This window comes from Rhamphochromis sp. 'chilingali' (assembly GCF_963969265.1).
Source record: "Rhamphochromis sp. 'chilingali' genome assembly, chromosome: 20".
NCBI lineage: Eukaryota > Metazoa > Chordata > Actinopteri > Cichliformes > Cichlidae > Rhamphochromis > Rhamphochromis sp. 'chilingali'.
The window spans coordinates 22,672,432-22,697,209 of NC_137947.1; the positions used below are offsets into that span (position 1 = coordinate 22,672,432).

At 43.9% G+C, this 24,778-nt stretch overlaps 1 protein-coding gene across 2 annotated transcripts in view; it reads right to left on the reverse strand.

Annotated features, from left to right (window-relative positions):
- Positions 1-24,778, reverse strand: part of sdccag8 (SHH signaling and ciliogenesis regulator sdccag8) — a 55,806-nt gene that overhangs the window by 4,706 nt on the left and 26,322 nt on the right. For both annotated transcript variants that reach the window (XM_080869607.1, XM_080869608.1), the window contains exons 14-16: positions 23,464-23,591; positions 12,441-12,549; positions 10,897-11,028 (exon numbers count right to left, since the gene is read on the reverse strand). In XM_080869607.1, coding sequence (XP_080725733.1) covers positions 10,897-11,028; positions 12,441-12,549; positions 23,464-23,591 — 369 coding nt within the window. The remainder of the gene's footprint in view (positions 1-10,896; positions 11,029-12,440; positions 12,550-23,463; positions 23,592-24,778) is intronic.

Sequence of the window (24,778 nt, forward strand, 5' to 3'; positions counted from 1 at the left end):
AGGGGTTTTACACTTTGTCTGCTAGTGGAGAAAAATGTGACACTGGAGTGAAAATGTATTCATTCATTGATTAAAGCTGGGAGGATATTTCTATGAAATGATCCACAACTTGTTCACAGAGGACATCCTACAACGGTAAACAAAACAAAACCTGACATATCTTAAAAATCCCATTTTATACCAACTTTAACTTAAACTTTATTACCCAAAATAAAATATTTCTAGTCCTACAGAGAGTTCTGTTGTTTGCATTCAGAAGTTTAACTTAATCAAATTTCTTTTTTCCACGCACAAACCACTACTCTTTAAAATCTGTATCTGAAAACTATCCCTCTTCAAAATGTGGATATTCTTTCAAATGTGAGTCTGAATCATTTAAATCCTCTCTTTAAATAAACATTGTGAAATGACAACATACTAAATGTTTAAACTGAGAAAATGTCTTTCTTTTTTAAAGAATGTGTGCTCTCTTTGAGTTTGATCCCTGTGACGTGTTGGATAAAGACTGGAAACGTTATTTAATTGGGAAAAAAAGTGGGAAAAACACCTGTTGGAATATCTTTAAAGTAATTAGGTTAATTGAAAACAGGTTTAGTAGCAAGGCTGGCCTACAAAACACATGCACTTGGAGACTCTATCTTATAAAAAGAATGTAAAAAGTCCGGATGGAGAGGGGAGTCACCATGTTTAAGGTGTAAGGTTTATCTAAAACGATTAAAAAAAATTGGGGGTGTACTACTAAAAGAGTCAGAGATTCTGGAGCAGAATGGGACGAAGTAGGGAGGAGGCCAAAAATCAGGCCTCCAGATAGCACTGCATTTGACAGCCGTGCAGTGGAAATCCGTGCATCGACTCAGGGACGCTTCTAAAAACTAGTCTAAATTAGCATACACTCACCAGCCACTTTAATAGTCCTACCTGTTGACGCAAGTATCTCATCAGCCAATCACATGGCAGCAACTAATTGCATTTAGGCATGTAGATGTGGTCAAGACAACTGCTGAAGTTTAACCCGAGCATCAGAATGGCGAATAAAGTTGATTTAGGTGACTTTGACCGTGGTGTGGTTGTTGGTCTGTATTTCAGAAACAGCTAATCTGCTGGGATTTTCCTCACAAAACCATCTCGACGAGAGGGATCATCCAACATATCAGCACAGAGATCAAAAACCAGCATCGGTGATTGAATGTGAGGCATTAGAGCAGATGGCACACTCAATTAGCACATTTTTGAAGTCGCCATTAATACAGACAAAGTTCTGGAATATTGACATCTTGTTCAGGAAAACTTTCTTATTTTAGCAAGATAACCACACGTATTACAGCAGAGCGGCTTTGCAGTAAAAGAGTCCAGGTGAAAAGAAAATGACCTCCCTGTAGTCCTGAACTGACCCCGGCTGAACTTTTAACTACAGGAACTAATCGTCTCAACTCCCACACACATGCAGTGTTTCTGAAAGAAGAGGTGATGCAACACAGCGGTCAACATATATATGTTTTTATTGCGTTGCTACCCATGAATTCAAAATGAGCTTTTACGTGCTGCATTTTCATTACTTTCAGTTTAAAACAGGCTTTAAATAGTTACATTACATTTTACACTTCCACAAAAGTAACTTTGTAGCTGTTTTTTGTCAACACACTGATCACCCATTCCTAAAGCATAACTGGGTCACTCTGGAGTTAATATATCCAAAACACAATTATTCTGAACAACATGGCAACAGCTGTACAAAATGTAAAATGCCAGCAGGCTTCTACACAACCCCCTGACGTGACGGTAAGTGAGCTAAGCAGGCAGCCAGTAAATCAGTCGGCCAGGTCGTGGCTCGAGATGTTTAAACCGGCTATAGGTTGTAAGCTGAAGGTTTATGTAATGCAGTAAGTGAAGGATTTGACCCCAGCACAGACATAAACAACCACAGACGCAGTTTGTCTGCCCTCAGAGACGCCAACCTCTGACCTTACACAACACACTTTCTCTAATCCACTTCACCTCACCTTGAAACCCCGCCTCCTAGGGGGGATGTGTGTATATGCGTGTGTGTGTGATTAAGGTAGCGCTCCTTCCAGCAGCTAAAGCAGCAAATCCAATAACTGGTCTCTATCGACTGGCACACTCATTAATTAGGGCTTAAAACGGCATAATGCTCAGGCACTGCCCTACACTGAACACCCCCCCCCAAACACACACACACACACACACACTGCTGGCTTGCTGGCTCAGTTCTGCACACTGCTTGGAATGGGTTTGGTTAGAAGGAAGCTTGGATTCACTGACCGACTGATGGGAGGACAGATAAACGGATGTTTGGGTGAAGGGGATCTGCAGCCGGTGAAAAACGAGGGCTGACAGTTTGTGGTGTCAGGTGAGGTGTCGGACTGAGCGGTGGTGGGGGCGAAGAGAAACCGAGGCTCCAAGCTCCAGCCGTCACCATCCCCTGCTGCCTGCTGATGGCCGGGCTGGCAGCTCAGTGACCGGGGTTAGAGAAGGAGAAGCTTCCCCGCTGACCTGGTAAAAGGACACCACCTGCTGGATCCAGCGCTTCACTGACACACACACACACAACGCACACATCTACACTGAAATAATTCCCCTAAAATACCTGAAAACAGCTTCCAGAGCAGTCCTGGTACTAAGTGTGTATTCTGCTCTCCAGCAGACATGACAGAAGCAAGTTTTGCTGGGAGGCAGTTTGCAGTAATTTCCCCTGACAGCCCAATAATCAAACTCTGCTCACAATCTGCACCTCAAACCACAGCACTCTCTATTGACTGCTGCTAGTAAGGAGATTAATTACAACACACAAACACAGACACAGCTACCTCTCTCTGGTATACATCAGTCGTAGCCCACAGCTAGTGTCTAAACTCTGTTCTGTGTGTACGTGTTTGTCTGTGTTTGCATATTTATTTACAGGTGGGAGCATATGTCCTAAAGGCATGGTCCAAAGGGAAAGTGCTAACGTCACGTTAGAAAAACAGAGACACTGTAATAGATACAGAAGATCTGGAAGCGGCGTTCAGGTCTGTCACTCAGCAGCCCCTTATGAATGTGTGTGTGTTCCTATCACTAAACAAATCAGCCAGTGGAGCGTGCCACTTTAAGAAAATATTTATCGCACAGTGCATAGATTATCAAAATTACTCGAAAACAAACCACAGAGTAAACTGACGCTATCCTGCATAAACTGGGTTGTGAGATCAGGTATTTTACTTTTTTTTTTTTTTTTTTAATAAGAGTAAAAAAAAGGAAAATCTGTCAGCGATGGCGAACGTGGGCTGTAATTAAAGAGTACATTTCAAAAATCTGCAAACCAGAGAGATAAAAAACACATGCTCAAACATCACAAAAAACTAAAGAATTGGACTCAATGTTGCAAAAAATTAAATCTAAAGACAATGAAAGATCTCTGAACCTACGTGTGTGTGTGTGTGTCTGTGTGCAGCAGGCAGGGAGCCTAGGGGGGTGAAGAACGCAGGCAGACGGCCTTGGTTTGCCTGGTTACAACAACACTGCCAGGGGCATGAAGGCTGCAGCTGCCACACACACACAAACACACACGCACAACACAAAACCATATTTCGCCCAACCCCAGGCTTGCCCACCATCACCACCCTCACACCCCAGCGCTCCCGCTAAATCTTGGCTGGCACAAAACCGCACTCGAGAATATGTGCGTGTGCCTGAAGGCCATGCCCCTCGTCCTCTTCCACCAACCTGTCACGCCAGTTGTTGCTCTCGCTAACATGTGCATTTGACATGGGAACGCCATCGCTGACGCTGCGGGGTTTTGATCGGGATGAGCCCGACGTGCATTCCCTCACTGTCTTTTGATTTTCTTTGCTTTTTGTTTACGGCCACCTGGCAATTTCCAGAGACTTTATTCTGTAAAGGCACAGCGGATTTCACATGTGAGCGTCACACTTGAAAGACACGCTAAGTCAGTCTTCATTTCCAGATCCACGACACAGAAGATCACTATCCCCTGAATAAACAGATAAAGAAATTACATATACTGGATATTAAAGAAGTATATTGTTTATGGGCAATTTCTAAAGCAGGATATAGTTGATATTTTTCTGTAATTTAGAATTGAAGAAATCCTAACAATCAAATCATTTGCAAAATCCTCTAAGTTCCAGTAATCTTTAAATATGTACATTCTAACTGGAGCGGCTTTGGTGCACCGCATTTCTGTCAAATTGTGAAGACAGAAATGGCGATTAAACAAATGTCGGGTGAATTGGCATCTAATCATCAAACTAAAAAAAATATCATCTGTGAAGCAGCCTCTGTTAAAACTGCTCTTTTCCCCCATTAGTTTCCAGCTCACAGCTGTTCCCCTGCAGTGCTGAGCACAGTGTGAAGATCAGGAGGGGAAGAAAAAAAAAAGTGTCTTAGATGTTACTAGCCCGCCAGATGTTCCATGAACAGTCACATGAAAGTTGCAACTCATCTGTCGCAGTCCTGCAAAACCAATATTCAGCACTTATTAAAGGAACAACATACACGAGGCAGCGATCCTATAGCTGTTCAGTTTTAATTCCTTTTACTTTGAGCACTGCACTGTGTACACATTTATATTCATGCACGCTGAATAACAGCGTGAATATAATAACCTAAAGTCTGTCAGGCCAGCTTCTTCTGAGAGCACGGCATGAAGTGAAAAATACTTTTCAGCATGTGATCACCAACATTAAATAATACTTTTCTTAAAAATGTTTCTTTTTTGTTGATTGAAATTTTTAATTTGGCTTCTCTTGTGTTTGTTACTACAAAGTCATGTTAACTAATCATGCTTTTATTGTGAAATCTTTATTTAACAGGTGCAAGAAAATGATTTTTACTGACATTTTTGTTTGAAAAAATGCATGCTTAAACCTTTATATGAGATTTAAAAACACTAAAACAGCATTTATATTATTACTGGTTTGTTTTTTTTAAAATTTTCAAATACAATTACTTGATATTACTGCTACATTTACATTGCATGCTGTGGTACTTTACAGTTTTTAGCTTTACATTAAAGTGAACATAAAGTTGAGAGTAAAAGAAATTAAACATCATGTCTGCTTCTTGCGCTGATTGCAACAAAAACCATAAATATCCAGCTTACATAAGTATTAAGTTATTATCAGTAAAATAAAATTTGAAAAGTGCTGTGCAAAAAATCTTAATTGCAGATTCTAAAGTGGGGCTAGTATTAGGCCGTCAGCTGTGCTGTACCCAATAAAACATCTGTAACAGACAAACTTGGCAAATCTGTCTTTTTTCGTCTTAAGACCTCCCAGTGCCATCACCTTCCGTATGATGTAATTTCATATTTTTAATATCAATTATTTTCCTTGATCATTTCAGGTGCTTTTTCTTTCATTCCCGTAAAGCGTCCCAGACAGCAGTTCACCAGCGTAAAATGAAAGGCTCCTGGCCAGTATTTATAATTAAAAATAAAATCTGGAAAGAGTTTAGGAAGGGATGTTAGAAATATATTCACGATCTGACGAAGCTGTAAACAGCTCTGAACGGGCACAGAAGTCGTCTCTGCTTTCATTTCTGCATTAACAGAGGTGTCGGTGCTGCTGCAGGCTGGGAAATCATCTATTTAACGTCAGAGTTGTTTGCTGCCGTGAGGCCTCCTGACTGTTTTAGGCCGTGTGTTTGAGCTTTTGCTTTGCTGGCATTAAAGTGTTTCTGCTGATGTTATTTTTAACATTTTTTCTAAAGAAGGGGCAGGTGCTTCTGCTCGAGTTTTCTACTTGTAGTTTTATGAAGTAGTGTTAGAGTCACTGACTGGGGCTTGAGATGTGACGCTTTGCACAGTTAACGCTCCAGCTTGCAAGCCTCTGGCTACAGCCTGACATCTGAGCTGCAAATCTGTGCGTCTGTGTGTGCGTGTGTGTGTGACAGAGCTGTAAAGCCACCGTTTGACAATGCTCTTTCAGCAGGCCGCCCTGCAGTCGCTCCCGGCTACGGGAGCCAGCTGGGCCATGCGGAGACAGAAACGATGAGAAAAGAAGAAGAGGAAGATGAAGGAGGAGGGAGACGACTGATCAGCGCCACCCAGAGGTAAGAACGCAAGTATGAGTGAGGAACGAAATGGAGGTAGTGTCTTAAAACGGTTAATACTTCCTCGTGTTTGCTTTTGTAAATATTTAAAATTTAAATTAAATATTTGAAATGTTTGGAAAGTAGCTGCTAACAAACCACATTCTGACTACCCAACTACCTACCTGTGATCAGTGCTTTATGATAAAAACCTGAAAGGCAAGGGGCTGCTGTTATGTGAAAAATAAAAATCCATTTTTAAAAAAATCTGTGAAGAAACAGCTATGTGTGATCAGTGAAAAAAAAGAAACGCATGTGAAATGTAAGGAGGTGATGTTAATATTAGCGCTCTGTGGAAGATGAATACGAGGCGTTAACGTCACTGAACCTCACACTGGGCCTTCTTTGTCTTTATCCTCACTTTCTCCACATCTCACTCTTTTTATCGTCCCCCTGTTTCTCTGTACCTCATAGATCACACACATAGTGGCAACTCATCACACACAGATGCACGCACACACAAATATCTGTGTGTGTGTGTGTGTGTACGCGCGAAGACACAGATGAGACAAATGAAAGCTGTCCTGTTTTCTTCTGCCCAGCCTCTGCCAACTTCATTTGCAAATGAAAAGTTTTGCGACGAGCGTCCTTTTGCTTCTGGGGCGGCATGGCAGCACACTGTGTGTTTGGGAGCGGGGGGATGAGGAGAGACGAGGGTTTGACAGAGGGTGTGTGTATGTGTGTGGCATGAGCCCAGATGAAGCAGCCCTCGCCTGAGGCTCGCTGTCCGCCCGCGGTAGCAGCAAGCCTGTTCCCTCTTCCCTGGCCCGCCGCGACCATTTGTTCCATTAACCAATCTCCTGGAGCCTCTGGTGCAAACGCACACGCTCATACACACGCATGCACTCACACACACATCCACAGGCATACATACTTCAACAACTGCTTGCACAGCTCATGCCACACATGGCCCTCCATCCTCCGCTCCATCCCTCCCTCCCTCTTCTGCTCTCCTCCAGACGCAAGCGCCATCTTTCTCCGTGGAGGCCATATGGCCCAGTGAAGCCTGTGGATCTACAGACACATCTGCGTATATGTTGCTACTCTTCTTAAAGGACTGCACAGTGAGCTGCGCTCGTACACCTCTACAGCACTCGCGCACCGAGGCCTGACAAACACACTCCGCTGTCACGATGCGTGGTTAAGCAAGCGTTGGTGTTGTGCTGGTCCGTCATACATGTGCGCGAGAGTCTATGTGCGTGACCTAAGTGTGTGCATGCGTAGTGATAATTGGTAAAACAGCCTGCCAACAGCTGTGGGGTGAGAAAAGGTTGCGTGGTGTTTAGTACGGAAAGCAGAGGGGAGGAGGAGAAGAGAGGAGAGGAGAAAAGTTGGAGCAGGAAAGGAAAGTAAAGTGAAAAGAGATAAGAAGAAGAGAAGGGGGAGGTAAGAGGAGACGGAGGGCAGAAGAGCCACAGCTGAAAAAATAATTAATATGAATAGAAAACTGGAGAAGTTACAGTTTAAAGTCACATTTCCCAACAAACATTACTCTGTTAGAAAAAGGTTATTTCATATATAGAGAGATCGACAGATATGTTTTCCTTTTTCTTGTTAAAGCTGCATTATTAAGAGAAATTTCCAACTAAAATGGACTAAAGTGGATTAAAGTTTCAGGGCCAGCTGTACATGTACTCATGCAGCGTTTTCAGATTTTAATAATATCTTTGCTTTAAAAGAAATGCTCGTTTTTATTTATGTATTGATTTTAAATATTTTGGAATAACTAAGAAATGCATGATTTGCACTGAGAGTTTAATGTTTCTATTAACTAATTCATCTGCACTGCAAAATGTTCACTTTTGTCACAGTTATAGCAAAATCTTTTTTCTTCCGTTTATGCTTGTATTAAGTTGTTTTCACATAATACAAACTCACAAACATCACCTGCCCACTGACAAATGATCGGCTGTCATGAGTTAATAAAGGCTGATTTGTTGTTTGTATTTTTCAGACACAAAAGCATCTGAAAATGATCAAATACCAAAAATGTTAAATAAAATATTCTTGAAAACTAAAAAAAACCAACTATTTAAACCTAAAATCCCAAACTACATTATACACTAAACTAAATCAAAATGTTTTTAAAAAAGGCTGGTAAAAATGATAATAATCGCAGAGGCTTTAAATTCAACATTTGCATCTATGCATCTTCTCTAACTCGCTGCTGTCCTGCTCCATCTCTCCACCCTCCGCTCCATTCCTTCATTTCCAAGCAGAAAAAAGGAAAAAGAAGAAAGAAAAAAAAAGCAACAACACAGAAATAGTAAAATAAATAATTAAATGGTGCAGCAAAACATTGTGTGCTAAAACCCCTGTGTAGTTTGGCAATCAGCTTGCCCATGTAAAAATAAATCAAGCTGATTTTCCAAATGTTTTGTGCGTGGTGCGCTGTTGCCGCTCTTCGCAGCACAGATTGCAGGCCGATGGAGAGGCTGTGGGGAGGGGCGGGGCGCTGGATATTGAACCCACTTACACCAGCTTGTTAACACGTACACCTTAACCCCCGAGCGGCACGGCGGGGCGCCCACCGAACACTCAGGGCCTGTGGGGACCAGCGAACATATACCCGACATATAGACGTGCAAGCACACCGAAGATCACGACAACAAGTACAAGAAAAGAACTGATGACGTACTGGCTTAAACGCGCACAAACAAAACTGCATGCACACACACTCGGAAGCCACATCTCAAAGTTCGCGCCTGTCGCTAAACTTCCCAAACTCCAACAAATATTATTCTCTTATACTCTTATGATATACATTCTATAATGTTTACCTCAAAAAGAAGCACATATAGAGATAAAAAAAACAAGTTGTATCAGCATTGTGTATCATAAATGTTAATCATACCTCTCTACCTCATCTCTATGTTGCACCTTTTTAAAAAAAAAAAAAAAAAAAAGGCAGCTAAATGCCAAACCTACTCGTCAAACCAGTATAAACACACTCTCAAACAAACACACCTTCTACCGGCTGAAAAATAAAAACGCGGTCAGCCGGCTTAACAGTCGCTCCTGAAGTGACCTCTTGTAGGACTGAACTTGAGAGATTTTTAAATATCAGGAGGATTCATCAACAAACTAAGTGTCAAAGCAGAAAATAAAACTCAGTAAATGCCAAGAGTGATTATCGTGGTTCAGTTGGGAGAAGAGAGAAGTTAGGTGCCAACTTCCCAGCCAATCCACTTTTGGCAGCCACATTCCTGCTCTGCTAAACCTCCTGAGAACATGCAATAGCAACCAACACACACACGCACACACACATACACAAAATACCGCAGCAACATATGCACAGAAACGTACAGAATATTCATACTTCACACTCCTTGTCAACTTAAATAGCTTTTCTTTCTCTAAACCACACAAAGAGTCACACAGAACCAGGAGACAGCTGTGACTTGGTAAACTTTGTTTTTTTGGCAGCGTGTGACTATCGACAGGTTAACACCGGTGGGAGGTAGACAATATGTAGTGTCATGGATGGAGCAGGAGAAAAGGGTGAGCGTGATTGCAAGTGTGTGTGTGTTAAGAGGAAAAGTGGGGGGCACTGGGGTAGAGATCCTGCAGAGTGGGGCAACAACACCCACACACCCTCTCCCACATTGGCAGAGCCAAGCTGTATGCCAGGCGCCCCGTGGAGACGCACGCCAACTGGGCTCCGCACTTAAGGAGGAAGAGACCCCCGCATCATGCATACACATGTACAGATACTGTAGCATAAGCCAAAGATGGAGGCACTTTTAGCTGCAGCTTTCATAAGTAAAGAAACCCAACAAATCTTCATACAAATACAAATACTCAACTATTACACTATCAGATTTATTTTCTCTTAACTGACTCCTCAGTTCATCAGCTCACTCTGATCAGCTTCGTTCTTTTCTTAAAATGCACACTGCCATGTTTTTTTTTGACTTGAAGACTATTTATGGTTTCTAAATTCCTCCAAATCTCACTTTACTGTTCACTGCAGTGTAATTAAGAGTCTATTAGAGTGTGACAAGCGCACGGGAGCATCGTGTGTCAGCTCCCGCTGACAAGAGATCAACTTACCGCTGCTTATTATAGGTTTTAGTCACTGCCGAGACGCACAACTTCTCACGAATTACCCACTTGTTAACTTCATAACTCATCTGAGCCACAGAGGTGTGAAGAAGCACAGCTGTAAACGAGCAATTTGATAAACGAGTACCTAACGTCCTCGTTTTAAGACTTTTTTCCCTTTAACATGTGTCCATTATCTGTGTTGAGCTGTGAGAGACTTGCGTGTGAACGGGGCGAACAGTCGCAACCGCGTAGTTATACCGCTATAACTACTTTACTTTCCTCCTGTCTGTTATGTAAGAGAAAAGTTTCTGATCAGAAACTCTTGGTGTGTGCAGCCTCAGTACAGACAGCAGGAGAATAAAGCGCTGACACAAAAAACACTATGTCAACAAAAAATTAAAACAATTCTTATATAAAAATAAACATCAGATGTGCAGAAGATTCACTGGTGAGGGGACAGAATGTGAAGAAAACTGTGCTTCCTTTTTTAAAAGGCTCGCTTCCATCGCTGCAGAAATGTAAAGAAATGAACATTTAAACACTCGTGATTTAAACACTAGTGATTTCTATGTAATGTCACTGATGTTTACGGGACTCTTTCAATCAGATAAAATTCTTGACGGGGAGTTTACAAGACCAATGAACAAATTAAACAACCCCAAAAAGATGTCAGAAGATGTTTTGCCCTCTGCTGCACGGACAGTATGTGTAGCTGTGTAGTTATGTGTGTTATGCGCCCACCTGTCCTTCATGCGCTGGTGCATGCGACCGTGCTGGACACACTGTTCTTCCATATCCGAGCAGCGAGCTCTCAGATTCTTCACCGTTTCCTCCAAGTGTTGTTTCTCCAATGCCAGCTGTTCCAGCTCACTTCTGCATACACACACACATACACAGCTGCTATATTCACACTACCAACGTACGAAGCATTATACAACCAACAAACTGAATTCATCATCCACTTTTTTTTCTTTAATATATGACTTTTTAGTAAAGTATATCTGCGTAGTCCCAGAGAATGAAACAGCAGAGATAGCAGCAGAGTCTTTGTCAGTGTGTGCGCACATCTTACGAGAACGTATGTGTCATCAAATAAATGGCAGCGAGGTAGCTCAGTGGTTAGCATTGTTGCCTCACAACAGAGCTCACGCACCTGAGTACTTTTCTCTGGTGTCCAAAAACAGGCTAGGTTCATGATGCCTATGTTGATCCAGGAAATAGAAGTCTCAAAAGGCAAAACAACAAATAAATAGTGACTTCATTTACTCTTCGGCTAATTTGGCAAACATGCCTGTTTTAAGATCACCATTTTCCACTCTGCCTACCTAACATCAACAGTAGAGGTAACAGCAGGAAATGCAGGGATAAAAATAGAGGTAACGGGCTGCATGTCCAGACGTAGTGAGTGTCACTTTCACAACATTACATTGGCCAATCTGCAGCAGCACACTCGATAAAAGGTGCAGAGTCAGCAGGACTACCAAAAACAGATGATCATTTTTCTTTTCCATCTTCCTGCAACTGTCTCACTGTAACCTCACTTCGCCCGAGTGAGGCAGTCCAGCAGGACTTTAACCGCTACGTTGGGCTTAGACTCCAGGAACTCAAACAGCCCGAGGCACCAAACACACCACCACGCTGCTGCTAAACTACATAACGCACACATCCAGAAGATGTACACAATGAGCCTTCAGGCCAGTGTGTCTGCATGACTCTGTACCTACAAAAACTCTATACGTGTACCTGGTACTCACGTCCTTCCAAACAAACAAAATACACAGTGTACTTTGGTGTGTGTGTTGTGTGCATGTGTCCTGTGGTTGGTGAGGCCAGTGCGGTCTGGCAGGGCCAGATTGGAGGCTGTCATGTGACTAATGTGCAGCACAGCTCCAACAGCTGACAGGACACTGAGCCCAGGGTCACTGTCATACACACACACCCAGAAGACAATCACACACAGACACACACGCATTCAGCCCAGATGGAGAGCTGGGCAGGCCTGCTGTGACTACTGTAGCATCAGGTTAACAAGAAAACAGGTCAGACTGGAAAGCAGTATGTAGTATGTTGATGTGCTCTGTTCAAACAGCCTGGATAGATGATGCTTTGTGAAATGATGACATGGATGTCCAGCAGATAGAGGGAATAAACAACAGAGTGGCAGAGCAAACAACTGTTTCATGTAGAGAGAAAAAAGCCACTGAGCTAGGAAGCAAACGGCAAATTTAAAAAAAATCGAGGCATAACTGAGCGAATAAATGTTCAAACACAGAGGAAACACTCACCTGCTTTTTTCAGCCAGCTCTTCCAGTTTGGTCCCCAGGTTGCAGCACTCCTCCTTCAGCCTCCCAATGAGGGAATTCTGGGAACTCAGGAGACCATCCAACTCTCCAACTGTAATCAATGATGGGAAAGCTGGCAGTCACTTTAGGTTTAACCACCACAGGTGACGTTCCTCCAGAACAGGTGAAAGTCCTCACCTACCTACCTTTCTCTTGAAAAATTAAATGTTATTTATTTTGGATGCAAACATAGTTTAATGCCATCAGTGATTCTGTAGCTGACTGGCTTTAATGATGATATCAACACGTGCCAGCTAAACACAGAGAAGAATTAGACACCTTTTTCTGAATGATAAATTACACATAGGTTATAGAGATACAGATGTGTATTCAGGTCCTTTCAAAATAAATCTCCAATCTGACCAAAACAAAACTGAGCCTAACTAGACCATTTCCAATCTAATACTTAAACACAACTGAATAAGTTGCTCTGACAGTGTAGCAGCTGTTGTTTACCTAACAGCGGTTACACTCCCTTTAATTAACTGCTGCTATATGTAAAAAGGACAATCTCAGTAACAAGGACATGATGGTTACATTTTTAAGCTGTGGAGCCAAATCAAAAAAATTGACAGCATAATAAATGTTTTATGCGTATGCAGGTTTTAAACACAAGGAACAGCGAGGGGCTTAATTTGAAGATTGTATCTGTCAGTTTCACCTCTGAGAACATAAAATACTAAAGGTCAAAAAAAAGATTTGGGCGACTAGTTTTCACAGGTGAGGACGATATCTTAATGTCGTAATCATTAAGCTATCATCCAAGTATGTTTTTACTATAATGCCACAGCTCATAAAACTGAGCATGAGGAGAACATGAGGAGAGTAAAGCATCCATCCTTCAGTGGAATAAATTCAAGTACACCTGCATGCCCGCCTCAATATTATTGATATAATTAACAGACAGAGATCTGATTCCCAATCTGGAGAAATTATTGAAAGACATTTACAGAACCCTATAAAAGGCCTCCATATTTTGGAAAACCCTGAGATGCCCCTTTTATTCTAATTAGCAGTTTTGCATGCTCATGTCATTAAAAGTACAAAGGAAAACATAAAGAAGATTAAAATTATAATTAAATAAGTAAAAAAAAATGTGGGTCAGGGCCAGGGCTGTTCGATATAACGATATATATCGGATGACGATATAAAAACGTCTATCATTTCATTTTATGCTATCGTTTGTTTCGTGGTGTCGCAAAATAAACTGTTTACAGCAATATTTTTTCATCCTTTTGATGGTCACTGTAGTGGCTATATTAATTAATGGCTATATCTTCTTTCTCTATGGACGGACAAGCGCCTGTTTTATGCGTTGTCATTAGCAACAACGACGGTAACACAATCCCGTGTCCGCTTGTTTATGTTTCACGTAAACCTTTCACAATAAAGCTCAAGATCCTGTTGAGACTTTTCAAAATAAACTGAATCACGTGAAAGAGCAGATTATTTACGGATGAGAATTAAAAAAGAGCTGCCAGGTGCTAAAAAATAAACCTTAGACTCCCTTAGACTCAAACGTTAGAACAGGCTTTTCCCCGCAGCACGCCGCGTAATAAATACTCACAAAGAAAACAGCGGCCTTTACAACTTATGTCTAAAAATGTATAGTTTCATGCATCGGTTAAAACACTCGACTTCAGGTACATGACGCGCAGCTGGAAACACTTCCCGCAAGTTGAGCTGCCCGAGATTCACAGAATTAATGTTACATTTTTGTGATTTATATCGTTATCGGACGATAGAATTCTTATATCGGGATATGAGATTTTGTTCATATCGCACAGCCCTAGTCAGGGCCAATAATATCAACAAAAAAAGATTCGAAGTGAGCTGTACTAAAGGACTCTGCACTAGAGGATGGTCACTGTGACTTGTAAACTGGAGTCATCATGTGAGATCTCATCATGTTTTAGAAAGAAAAATCAATGTTTAAATGGTGTGTCTATATGTGCTACTTGGTTCCTGTGCAGAATAAAAATTACACCGCGACTGACTAAATAAAATACAATAAACGAAACATATGTTGTTATGAAAAGTTAGTTAAAAGACATTTCCCAACTTCTGTGGGCACATAAAAAACCCCAAGTGGCCTCACGTCAGAGGATAACGTCTACCTTATGGACAGCACAGAACAATGAAACTAAAGTCACATATAGGTACATATGTCTCTTTGAATCTGCAAAAAATGCTTTAGTCAACAATCCTATTAAAATAAAAACTGTTCAATCGACACAAATAAATGTACAGGAAAAAAAAGCAGCCATGCACAGAAGAGAGAATTTAAATATAAAGTGAGAAGGGTAAAACAAGGTGGAGAAAAAGAGCGGATAGTTGTTTGAAAGCGCTTTCTTTCTCCTTTCCACCCTTCCTGCCACCTCCTCATCCGCTCATGGGGGCCTCTTTCTGAACAATCCAACACTGGGCTTTCATCGTTCCTTTGAAATGGTCCACGTTCAGCTCTCCAGCATATGTCTGCTCTTTTAAAATAACAATGGCTGCCGGTTGGATTGAGGGAATGATCCACCTGCTCCGGCATTCTGTTACAGTCGACCAAAAACCAAAAAACACCAAGGACTCGCAGTCTTTGAAAAGTAACTCAGACTTTTTTCCTTTTCATACAGCAAATATTGTGGAGAAAATAAAGATCTCTGCAGACAGAAACTGGACTCTCCCCTTTAGACATCTTCGCTCTCTCCGAGCTACAGATTAGCTATTAAAACGGAAAGTTATACAAGTCTTGATTGGGAGAAATTTAAAGGGTAATGCTTAGGATGATGAGCACCTCATCCATTGACCGTGACTCCAAAGGAACCTCTAACCTATTTTATTCCACTGTCCACAGCCGCCTTCTTCAAATCACTACCACAGACAATGTAAGTCGAGCAGAAATTGGATGCTACTGAGCATTAAACTATTAAACTAAACTACACAAACTCACAGCCGTGCACACACACATACACTCTACAAAGTTTGGTCAGTGCTGGAAAAGTTGTATGAAGAATGCTAATTAGCTGAACAGGCTTTGAATGCGTCTGGCCATGCGTAGGCCAAAAAGAACCCTGGGACACAGAAACACAGCAGAACTGGCACTGGAAACAAACAGAGGAAAAATGAGGGAGGGAGGGATGGAGGGAAGAAGCGTGGCAGGGAGGGAGGGACAGAGAGAAACAAATATCTGATATCATCTAGAGGCTGCTCTGTACACATTTACTCAAAAAAGAAACATGAAAAAAAAATTCAGAAAAAAGAAAAAAAGGTGGGAGGGAGCGGAGAAGAAGTGAGAGAGGGGGGGAACGGATGGATGGAAGGACAAACGGATGGACAGAGAGGCGGGATTTGGAGAGCAAGAAAGCTAATTATCCAGCTCGTCTGTTGAGTTGCACGGGGAGAGGAAGTGATGCGAGCTACTAAAGGACGTCCACCCCTCTATCCCCTCCCCATCCACAGTTTCCTGCTGTGCTCTGATGTCAGCTCTCTTTAGACAACATGTGTGCTGTCGACACGCGCCAGCAAAAAAACTCTTTGTTTACCCCCCCACCTACACCGCCACCACCCCTCCCTCTCTCTATACCCTCCATCTTTGTTCTGCGTACCAGCAGGCTCCCGGGTTGTTGAAGGGAACCACAGGTAAATAAAAAGATAGGGGAAGGGAGGGAGGGGAGGGAGAGTGGCTGAGGGTGGGTGGTGGGTTATTGGGGGGGGGGGGATATCCAGATGGTGCAACAGATGTGCTAGCAGCAGCAGCTCTGCTGTGCAGACAGACAGGGAGCTCTGAGCTGGGTCTCCCTGCTCTGCTCCCATCACCTTCCCTCTGCTCTGCCCCTCTTCTCTCTATTCTCCTCTTAAGGCTTCTGTTTGGCTCTTTCTGCTCTCTTCTGCACTTCTGAGGTCACTTCAGCCATGTTTTGTACAGTTCAGATGAATTGCTCTCCTCTCTGTGCCGTCATGGCGGGGACGAGGGGGCACAGAAAGAAGAAAGACACCCTTCAACTGGATGATGCAAGTTCAAGACCTTGTTTGAACAAAGATCCGCCATGCTGAATCGCCCTTGAGGAGGAGAGTGAAAATCATCCAGCTCAATGGATGTGAATGTGTAGCTGACCCTGGTCATCTCTGCCGTTTTGCCTCTTGTTGTTCTGGATATTTGACTCTAATTGCTCTGTCCCATTCAGTCCTGCTGCGTTCTGTAGTCTTGTTTGTCTCGACCGTACACCGACCTCTCCTCTGTGTTAGAACTGACGTGCCTGTGTACTGCGGGGTACTGCAGTAAACCTAGCTGCGACGCAAATCGGAGAACAGACGGCTGCGTAGCCATGTACAGTTTTAACAAGTGTGTGCAGGCCTTCGCTGAAAACTTTTTAAACGATGAACCTGCTCTATCAGCATCCACAAACTCGGATTTCTTTATTCACATGTTGTACATATAACATTTAAAGATTCATTAGATCCTGACACTGTCTTTTCTTTTCGGTCTCCCTACTCTGAAGCATAAAACAGAATAAGAAACATTACAAGATTCCTTCTGCTAATATTTTTTTTAAATGTTTTAAAAATTATAAATACAAATTGCATTAAAAAAACTGTTGTAAAACAGTTTGTTGTAAGCTTTATAATGTTCAATGGTTTTTACGTTACAATATAAATTGCTTTAAGAAGCTTTATCATTGTTACGGCCGCTGGCCTCAGGTGGCCCCGCCTTCCTCCCTGGAATCTACAGTGCTCCAGGACTCACGGGGGATTGGCTGGCCCGGACATGTGCCCGCCCCAACTTCATGCGGATCCGAGCCTGTCAGACTACGCACACCATTGGCTGCCGCAGGAGCCTGGAGTACGACGGACAAGTGACACAGCTGTCTGCAGTTATGACAAGTGACACAGCTGACTGCAGTTAACGGATAGTATAAAAGGCTGAGGAGTCTTCATTCGTCGAGGGACTTGTTGATTTGAACAGACTGTACAGAGAGTCCCTCCCTTTTGCCTTCTGCCTGTGTTTTGTGTTGCCTCCTGCGAGACGTTTAGTAGAGCAGTGCTCTACTGGTGCTATTAATCGTGGTGTTTGTTTAAAGTTTCTCTGCTGCCTAGTGAGTTGTTTCACTAACGGATTTCAGTTGTGTTAATAAACCTTATGTTTGTCGTCCTACCTAACTCCTTGGTCTCTGGGCTCGTTTATGTTACGTCCGCTGCCGCCTAGCAGAGCCGGGCCGTAACATAAGTGGGGGCTCGTCCGGGATCCCTCGTAGGGGGTCTTTGTTCCTGGGAGTGGGGGTCAAAAAAAAAAAAAAAAAAAAAAAAAAAAAAAAAAAAAGAAAGAGAAATTGAGTTGGCTAAAGATTAAGCACTATGTCGGCTGCGTTTTGTTTACAGCGCTTTTTAGCTGCCCCGTCTCTTGAGATTATTAATAGCTGTCGCAAGAATGATTTGCTGCAAATTGTGGATCACTTTCAGCTGCAGGTTTCAAAAACTCTCCGTAAGAGTGAAATAAAAGCCTTAGTGGTGGACAAGTTGGTGGGAGCTGGTGTGCTTCAAGCGCCTGTTTTGCCTGTGGTCTCTGGTGTGCCAAGCCAAGCTGCCGTAGTTGAAGAGGGCCAAAATGGTTCCAGTGGGGATGGTGAGGGGGATGAGCGGGGAAAAACGCCGCGCACGCTTCCTCGCTATGATCCACTCTCTTCTGGGAGTTCCGAAGGGAGAGAAGGAGCTCGGCTGAAGGTGCGGCTGGCACGTCTCCAGATGGAGGCTGAGGAGAAGGCTCAGAACCGGCGGGTTCAGCTTGAAATAAGGAGGCTGGAAATAGAGGCGGACAAGGCCGTTAGGCTCCGACAGCTTGAGCTGGAGTCACAGTCTCAAGCCTCATCTGTCTCTGCTGTTCATTCCGGTCCCACCTCCACGTCCACTTCTGCTTTTAAAATTGATAAGTGCATTTCTTTAGTGCCCACTTTTAGAGAAACTGAGGTGGATACATACTTTGCAGCATTTGAACGAATCGCTGGCGCGCTGCAGTGGCCTAGTGAGATTTGGCCTCTTTTGCTACAGTGCAAACTGTCCGGCAAAGCTCAAGAGGTGGTGGCTGCTCTTTCTTTAAAGGACAGTTTAGATTACTCGTGTGTTAAAGCAGCTGTCTTGAAGGCATATGAGCTAGTTCCAGAGGCCTATAGGCAGAGGTTTCGCCAGCAAAAGAGATTGCTGTCGCAGACTTATGTGGAGTTTGCAAGAGAAAAGGGGGTTCTCTTTGATAAGTGGTGTGTTGCGTCAAAAGCGACTGACTATGACGCTCTGCGCGAACTAGTTTTGTTAGAGGACTTTAAGAAATGCATTCCTGAGCGTATTGTGCTGTATTTGAATGAACAGAAAGTGACGTCACTAACATCTGCTGCTGTTCTTGCTGATGAGTTTGTACTCACTCACAAAGCCTCATTTACTGACAGTGAGAAGCCACGGGTTAGCCCTGTGCAGCAGCGCCACACAGCTAAAGAGTCTGGGTCCAGGGAACACCGTGAATGTTTTTACTGTCATAAAACCGGACATGTGATTGCTGACTGTTTAGCATTAAAACGCAAAACATCACATGCTCAACCACCCAAAGGGGTGGGTTTTGTAAAAGCTGAGACCCGTCACGAGGACCATGAGTGTGGTGGTAGGGTGCCTGACCCCTGTTTCGAACCATTCATTTTTGATGGCTTAGTATCGCTAACAGACAATCCATCAGAGTTAAAACCTGTACGTATTTTAAGGGACACTGGAGGTTCTCAAACTGTCATCCTCTCAAGTGTATTACCATTTTCTGCTAAAAGTGAATGTGGTTTTAATTCTGTTCTGCGGGGGATAGAGATGGGTTACGCTCCTAGACCAGTTCACAGAATTTTTATTAAATCTAGCCTTGCTACAGGATTTTTCCCTGTTGCCGTTTGCCCGGCCTTGCCAATAGAGGGTGTGGCCATGCTGTTGGGCAACGACATCGCAGGAGGGGTAGTGCTCCCTCGTCTGGAGGTTTTAGACAACCCCCTGAATCAGAAAACTTCTGATGTGTCTATGCACCCTGGGCTGTATCCAGCCTGTGCAATTACTCGAGCACAAGCTCGGAAAGATACTGATATTGCCCTCTCTGATTCTGTGTTGATGTCCTCGTTTTCCGGGGAGAATGATGTACCCACTAACAGAAACAATGTTCTGTCACCTCCAGACTCTGTGACGCCCGAGGAGCCTGATCCATTTCCTAAGGACTCGGTACTGCCTTTGACTAGAGACCAGCTGTCAGCAGCTCAATTAGCTGATGAAACAATAAAGAGCTGTTTCAAACGTATGGTAAGTGCTGAGCAAGCCAAAAAGGAGCAACAAGCCTATTTCATAGAACATGATGTTCTAATGCGTCAGTGGTCTCCACCAGGTGCAGAAGGTGCAGATTGGAGTAAGGTCAAGCAGATTGTAGTGCCCTCTGCGTACCGGCAGAAGATCCTGGCCCTTGCCCATGAAAGCCAGTGGTCGGGACACTTGGGCATCACAAAAACATACCAGCAACTATTAAAACATTTCTTTTGGCCTGGTATGAAGCGTGATGTTTCTAAATTTTGCAACAGTTGCCATGTATGTCAGATTGCAGGTAAACCCAATCAGGTCATACCCCCGGCTCCGTTGTGTCCCATTCCTGTAGTGGATCAGCCGTTTGACCATGTCATAGTAGACTGTGTGGGTCCACTACCTAGAACAAAATCAGGAAAGCAATACCTACTCACGATCATGTGTGCCGCTACCCGCTTCCCCGAGGCTGTCCCGTTACATAAAATTACAGCGAAATCTGTCGTTAAGGCGTTGACAACCTTCTTTTCAGTGTTTGGCTTGCCTAAGGTCGTACAAACCGACCAGGGCTCGAACTTTCAGTCTAAGGTATTCAAACAAGCAGTTAGCACTCTGGGTGTTAAGCATATTGTGTCCTCTGCTTACCATCCTGAATCGCAAGGTGCATTAGAGCGGTGGCACCAGACCTTGAAGACGATGCTACGCAAATACTGCCTGGAGAGTGATAAAAGCTGGGACGAGGGTGTTCCATTTGTGTTATTTGCTGCCCGTGACGCCGTTCAGGAGTCACTTGGGTTTAGTCCCTCTGAGCTAGTATTTGGCCATAGGCCACGGGGACCCCTCAAAGCTCTGAAAGAGGCGTTTTTGAGCCCACAAGGGGTTTTCAAAACAAACGTCAGCAGTTATGTAAAACACTTCCGTGAGCGTTTGAATCAAGCCAACGCTCTGGCTAAGCAACACCTTGCCGCGTCACAGGGAAAGATGAAACGCCATTATGATAAGGCTTCTGTTAAAAGAACCTTTCAGGTGGGTGACCAGGTTCTCGTGCTCTTGCCTGTCCCTGGCTCAGCCTTGTCTACTAGGTATAGTGGCCCATTTAAAGTTTGTGAAAAGAGAGGGGAGACAGATTATGTAATTTGCACTCCCGACCGCAGACGCAAAACACGTGTCTGTCACGTAAACATGTTGAAACTGTACCATCCGCGGTCAACACCAAAGCCTGCTGGGCTCTGTGCTCCTATTGTAGCCTCAAGCCACCTGGAGGAAGGAGGGGCGGATGGGGGTGATGGGTTAAAACTATGTTATCCCACCTGTTCTAGACCCCGTTTGTCTAACTCTGAAATGCTAAAAGCATTGCCGGGTTTGCTTGAGCATCTGATTTCAGAGCAGCAAGAGGACATAATTGCCTTAATTAGGGAATACACCTGTTTATTCGGGGATGTGCCAACTGCCACTACGGTGCTAGAGCATGACATTGATGTCCAGGGCGCTAAACCTATTAAGCAGCATCCTTATCGAGCCAGCCCCCATAAGCGCGTGCTCATGAAACAGGAGGCTGACTATCTGCTGCAACATGGTTTAGCGAAGCCCAGTCAAAGCCCCTGGAGCTCGCCTTGTATAGTGGAGTCTAAGCCAGATGGCTCGCCCCGTTTTATTACAGACTTCCGGAAGGTGAACTCTGTGACTGTGGCTGACTCACATCCTCTCCCAAGGGTTGAGGATTGTGTAGACAGTATTGGGACTGCTCAGTATGTCTCCAAGTTAGATCTTCTTAAGGGTTACTGGCAGGTCCCTTTAACTGAACGTGCCTCTAACATCGCTGCCTTTGTTACACCCGATGATTTTTTACAGTACACAGTCATGGCTTTCGGCATGTGTAACGCTCCTGCCACCTTCCAGAGGCTAGTAAATAAAGTCCTCCGTGGTCTGTCCAACTGCAGTGCCTACCTAGATGATCTAGTAGTTTACACTGAAACATGGCAAGATCATTTGGAAACGTTACAACAGGTATTTCACCGTTTGGCACAAGCTACCCTAACTCTCAACTTAGCTAAGTGTGAGTTTGCCAAAGCTACTGTGACGTACTTAGGCAGGGAGGTGGGACGTGGACAGGTCCGGCCCATAGATGCCAAAGTGGAAGTGATTAAACAGTTTCCCACGCCTACCACCAGGCGTGAGTTACGTCGGTTTCTAGGGATGGTGGGCTACTACAGGAACTTTTGTAAGAATTTCTCCTCTGTAGTAAAGCCATTGACTGACCTGCTCAGCCCAAAGGTTGAGTTTAGCTGGTCGAGTGGGTGTCAGGATGCTTTTGAGAGTGCAAAAGCCCTCCTCTGCCATTCTCCTGTGTTAGCTGCACCTGATTTGACGCGACCATTCAAACTCGAGGTTGATGCCAGTGCTGTCGGGGCTGGGGCAGTGCTGTTGCAAGAAGACTTGCTGGGTTTGAACCACCCCGTTTGTTACTTTTCCCGCAAGTTCAATAAAAATCAGTTAAACTACTCCACCATTGAAAAGGAGACCCTGGCTTTGTTGTTGGCTCTTCAGCACTTTCACGTGTACCTGGGGTCCAGCATGTTACCTCTTGTTGTGTACACAGACCACAACCCACTTGTGTTCCTGGCGCGTATGTTTAATCACAACCAGCGCCTTATGCGCTGGGCTCTGTTGTTGCAGGAATACAACTTAAGTATCCACCACAAAAAGGGGACTGAAAATATTTTAGCTGACGGTCTGTCCCGTTTGTAAACATGTTTTACTGCTTTTGTCTTTTGTTGTTGTTTATGCTCTGTAACGTTGGCTTCAGCCCAACATAGTTGGTATTTTAAGGGGAGGGGTGTTACGGCCGCTGGCCTCAGGTGGCCCCGCCTTCCTCCCTGGAATCTACAGTGCTCCAGGACTCACGGGGGATTGGCTGGCCCGGACATGTGCCCGCCCCAACTTCATGCGGATCCGAGCCTGTCAGACTACGCACACCATTGGCTGCCGCAGGAGCCTGGAGTACGACGGACAAGTGACACAGCTGTCTGCAGTTATGACAAGTGACACAGCTGACTGCAGTTAACGGATAGTATAAAAGGCTGAGGAGTCTTCATTCGTCGAGGGACTTGTTGATTTGAACAGACTGTACAGAGAGTCCCTCCCTTTTGCCTTCTGCCTGTGTTTTGTGTTGCCTCCTGCGAGACGTTTAGTAGAGCAGTGCTCTACTGGTGCTATTAATCGTGGTGTTTGTTTAAAGTTTCTCTGCTGCCTAGTGAGTTGTTTCACTAACGGATTTCAGTTGTGTTAATAAACCTTATGTTTGTCGTCCTACCTAACTCCTTGGTCTCTGGGCTCGTTTATGTTACGTCCGCTGCCGCCTAGCAGAGCCGGGCCGTAACAATCATGCTTTGCTCGTCCAAGTTTTCCAGAAAGCATTTAAACTGCGGCATCGAGCTGTGGTGCAGTCTGTAAGTATTACGACAGCATGACTCTGAACGACAGGTTCTGTGGTGACTAAAATGCCGATGGGGAAGAAAGGAGGGGCTTTTTCTTTTGAAGAACTGACCTGTCCTGATGTGAGCCAAAATGGCTGACTAAGTCAGAGAGGTGAAAAGAGGACATTGTGACCTACGCCACAAGTCAAAAGCACGAAGACAAACCCGTTGTCACTGCTGTGGATTGAAGCACTGACCTCTCTGCAGGTGTTCGGCTTCTGCTTGCTGCAGCATCACAGTTAGCTCTCGCTCCCTTTCCCGAGCTGAAAGAGTCACCGAGGCCATTTCCTCTTCGTGAGCCCGATCTGCACCCTCTCTGTCCTGTCTGAGGAGAAAAAACAAGAAGTTAAAGAAAAAGAAGAAGAATCAGTGAAAGAAAATGTGTTTTCACTATTTCTACACACTTTCTAGTTTCTGGCACATCATATAAAAGTGCACTGCAAAAAATACACGCACAGCGGCCCATTGGTAGAACCCTAAAGACTAGATGACAGTGTTCTGATTCCTCCATAGCTGCTGTGTACACATGCACAGCATCGCATGTGAAAAGGAAAATAATGTGAAAAGTCTCCACAGCCACTCGCTGACATTCTGTGGCATCTTACTCATCACACTCTGCGGGTGATGGTGCATGAAAAAGGTTTCACTCTGAAGCATTTCAAGCACAATCTTTGTTTTTAGGTAGGAATTTGTGTTTTGTGGCTAAAAACTGCAGAAATAATGGGTCTAATGTTTTACTCCTGCAACATAATGCAGACGACAATTTGTACACTTAGATCAAGTTCAAGTCTGTGCATTAACAGACATGTCAATCAGTGCATTTAAGTGGCTTCTGGTTACTAAGGAGATTAGTTTGTTGACACACCGAGAAACAAATTTCTTGCGTGCAATCTGCTCTGGAAGGAGTACGTTAAATAACTGCACTCAAACTGAGACGTGGAAACTAGGCGTTAAGTTAAATGTCAGATCATCTTCATTACTGTTGATGTTTCAGACTTCCCACGCGTCCAGTAACAAATGCACAAAGGCTTACGATGTAATCGGGGTCATTTATCAAGTGAATCCCAGCAACCTGACAAGAATCCACCAGGTCGTATCTGCAGCCGTTTCTATAAAAAGAAAACGTTATGCGTCTGTGTGTGTGTGTGAATGATGTCAGACAGGCTTTTTGCTAAAACCAAGGTGAGAGAGGGAGCAGGAGGAGAGCACATACTGTACAACATGAGAAAGAAAGGAAGGGCAGAAAGGACGATGACAGAAAAGACTTGGAGGGGGTCGAAGGGTAAATGTGTCAGGCCACTGTCAGCTTAGAGACCCCTGAGTGATACAGCAGCTGTCTCATTCACACAACACTCGAATAAACTGCCATCCCGCGCATTTTGATACAAGGTAAATCACTGTGATATATGCTACACTAATGCTGAGGACACACAACAGTGAGTCAGCTGATCTGTCATCTCTGTAAGTACGTGAAGGAGTCAAATAACTTTAAACTGCATTCAGATTTGTGTC